This window comes from Equus quagga, unplaced genomic scaffold, assembly GCF_021613505.1.
Source record: "Equus quagga isolate Etosha38 unplaced genomic scaffold, UCLA_HA_Equagga_1.0 97069_RagTag, whole genome shotgun sequence".
Taxonomy (NCBI): Eukaryota; Metazoa; Chordata; class Mammalia; order Perissodactyla; family Equidae; genus Equus; species Equus quagga.
Window position 1 is genome coordinate 1 of NW_025804213.1, and position 1,369 is coordinate 1,369.

The window sequence follows — 1,369 nt, forward strand, 5'->3', positions numbered from 1 at the left end:
GGTGGAGGGTGAACGACTCAGAAAAGCTAGGGTCAGGCCTGCAAAGATGTTTTCAGGCCGAGAACAAACCCTGAGAAATCATGGTTCATAAGATCTCGCTGACAGGGTCAAAGGGGACCAATGATGAGCAATTTCAGGCATGGTCTCACCTTCGACCCCTGAAGAAACTGGATTCCCTAAGTGTCCTTTAGAGAACAACGGCAGGCCCTCTGTGCAAGTCACTATCACAAAATATGAAAACCTGAGTGGATTCCTCCCCCTCCTGAGAGACAGTATTCTGACGGTGATCCCATTTTCCTTTTCTCTTTGTCTGACGCCCCCAACCCGAGGGGAGATCGGGAGGCCCCGCGGCCCCTCGCACCCGCGCGCTGCAGCGTCTCCTTCCCGTTCTCCAGGTATCTGAGGAGCCACTCCACGCACGGGCCCTCCAGATAGTTCCTTCCTTTCTCCGCCTCACCGTCCGCCTCCCCCTTGCGCCGGGTGATCTGAGCCGCCGCGTCCGCCGCAGTCCAGGAGCGCAGGTCCTCGCACAGGGCGATGTAATCGGCGCCGTCGTAGGCGAACTGACTGTACCCGCGGAGGAGGAGCCCGTCCGGCCCCACGTAGCAGCCAGACATCCACTGAATGGTGTGAGACCCTGACCCCGCCCCGGAAGTTAGCCCCGCCCCCGCCTACTCGCAGTAAAGGAAACCTAAATTGAAAATTAAACTCGAGAAAAGTTCCCGCCGGCTCTTCCCGGGTCGGATGGCAGGGCGGGTCCCGCAAAATAGGGATGAATTTCGGACGCGCAGACTCGGCATGAATGACGGACTCAAAGACTCGGGGAGACCCCGGCCCGTCCGTGGGGATGGGGGGTCGGGACCTGGACCCGGGCCCGCGTCGCTCACCGGCCTCGCTCTGGTTGTAGTAGCCGCGCAGGTTGTTCAGGTTCACTCGGAAAGTCTGTGCGTGGCCCTTGACGCTCCGCGTCTCCCGCTCCCAATACTCCGGCCCCTCCAACTCCCCCCACGGCGCCCGCGGCTCCATCCTCGGAATCGCATCGTCGCTGTCGAACCGCACGAACTGCGTGTCGTCCACGCAGCCGACGGAGATGAAGCGGGGCTCCCCGCGGCCGGGCCGGGACACGGCGGTGTTGAAATACCTCATGGAGTGGGAGCCTGGGGGCGGGGAGGGGCTGAGACCCGGGACCCGGCCCAACCCTGGTTCTGGCGCGGGTCCCCGGGTCCGAGGTTGATGAGGCCGGGAGGGGCTCGGGGCTCGGGAGACGGAAAAGGGGCGGCAGGTCCGAGAAGGTTGGGGACTTGGGGTGAGAAGATGAGGGGACGGGGGAAGGGAGGGGTCAGGACGGGTCAGGCCGAGGTAGAGGGTC

The 1,369-nt window shown here is 63.2% G+C and overlaps 1 protein-coding gene across 1 annotated transcript; it reads right to left on the reverse strand.

Moving 5' to 3' along the window:
- Positions 1 to 9: 9 nt before the first annotated feature.
- LOC124234618 (saoe class I histocompatibility antigen, A alpha chain-like) lies at positions 10 to 1,365 on the reverse strand (the record flags this gene model as incomplete). Its single annotated transcript, XM_046651942.1, has 2 exons — positions 10 to 637; positions 888 to 1,365. Coding segments are annotated over 2 exons (891 nt in total), but the record flags the coding sequence as incomplete, so codon positions are not given.
- Between the last annotated feature and the right edge of the window lie 4 nt (positions 1,366 to 1,369).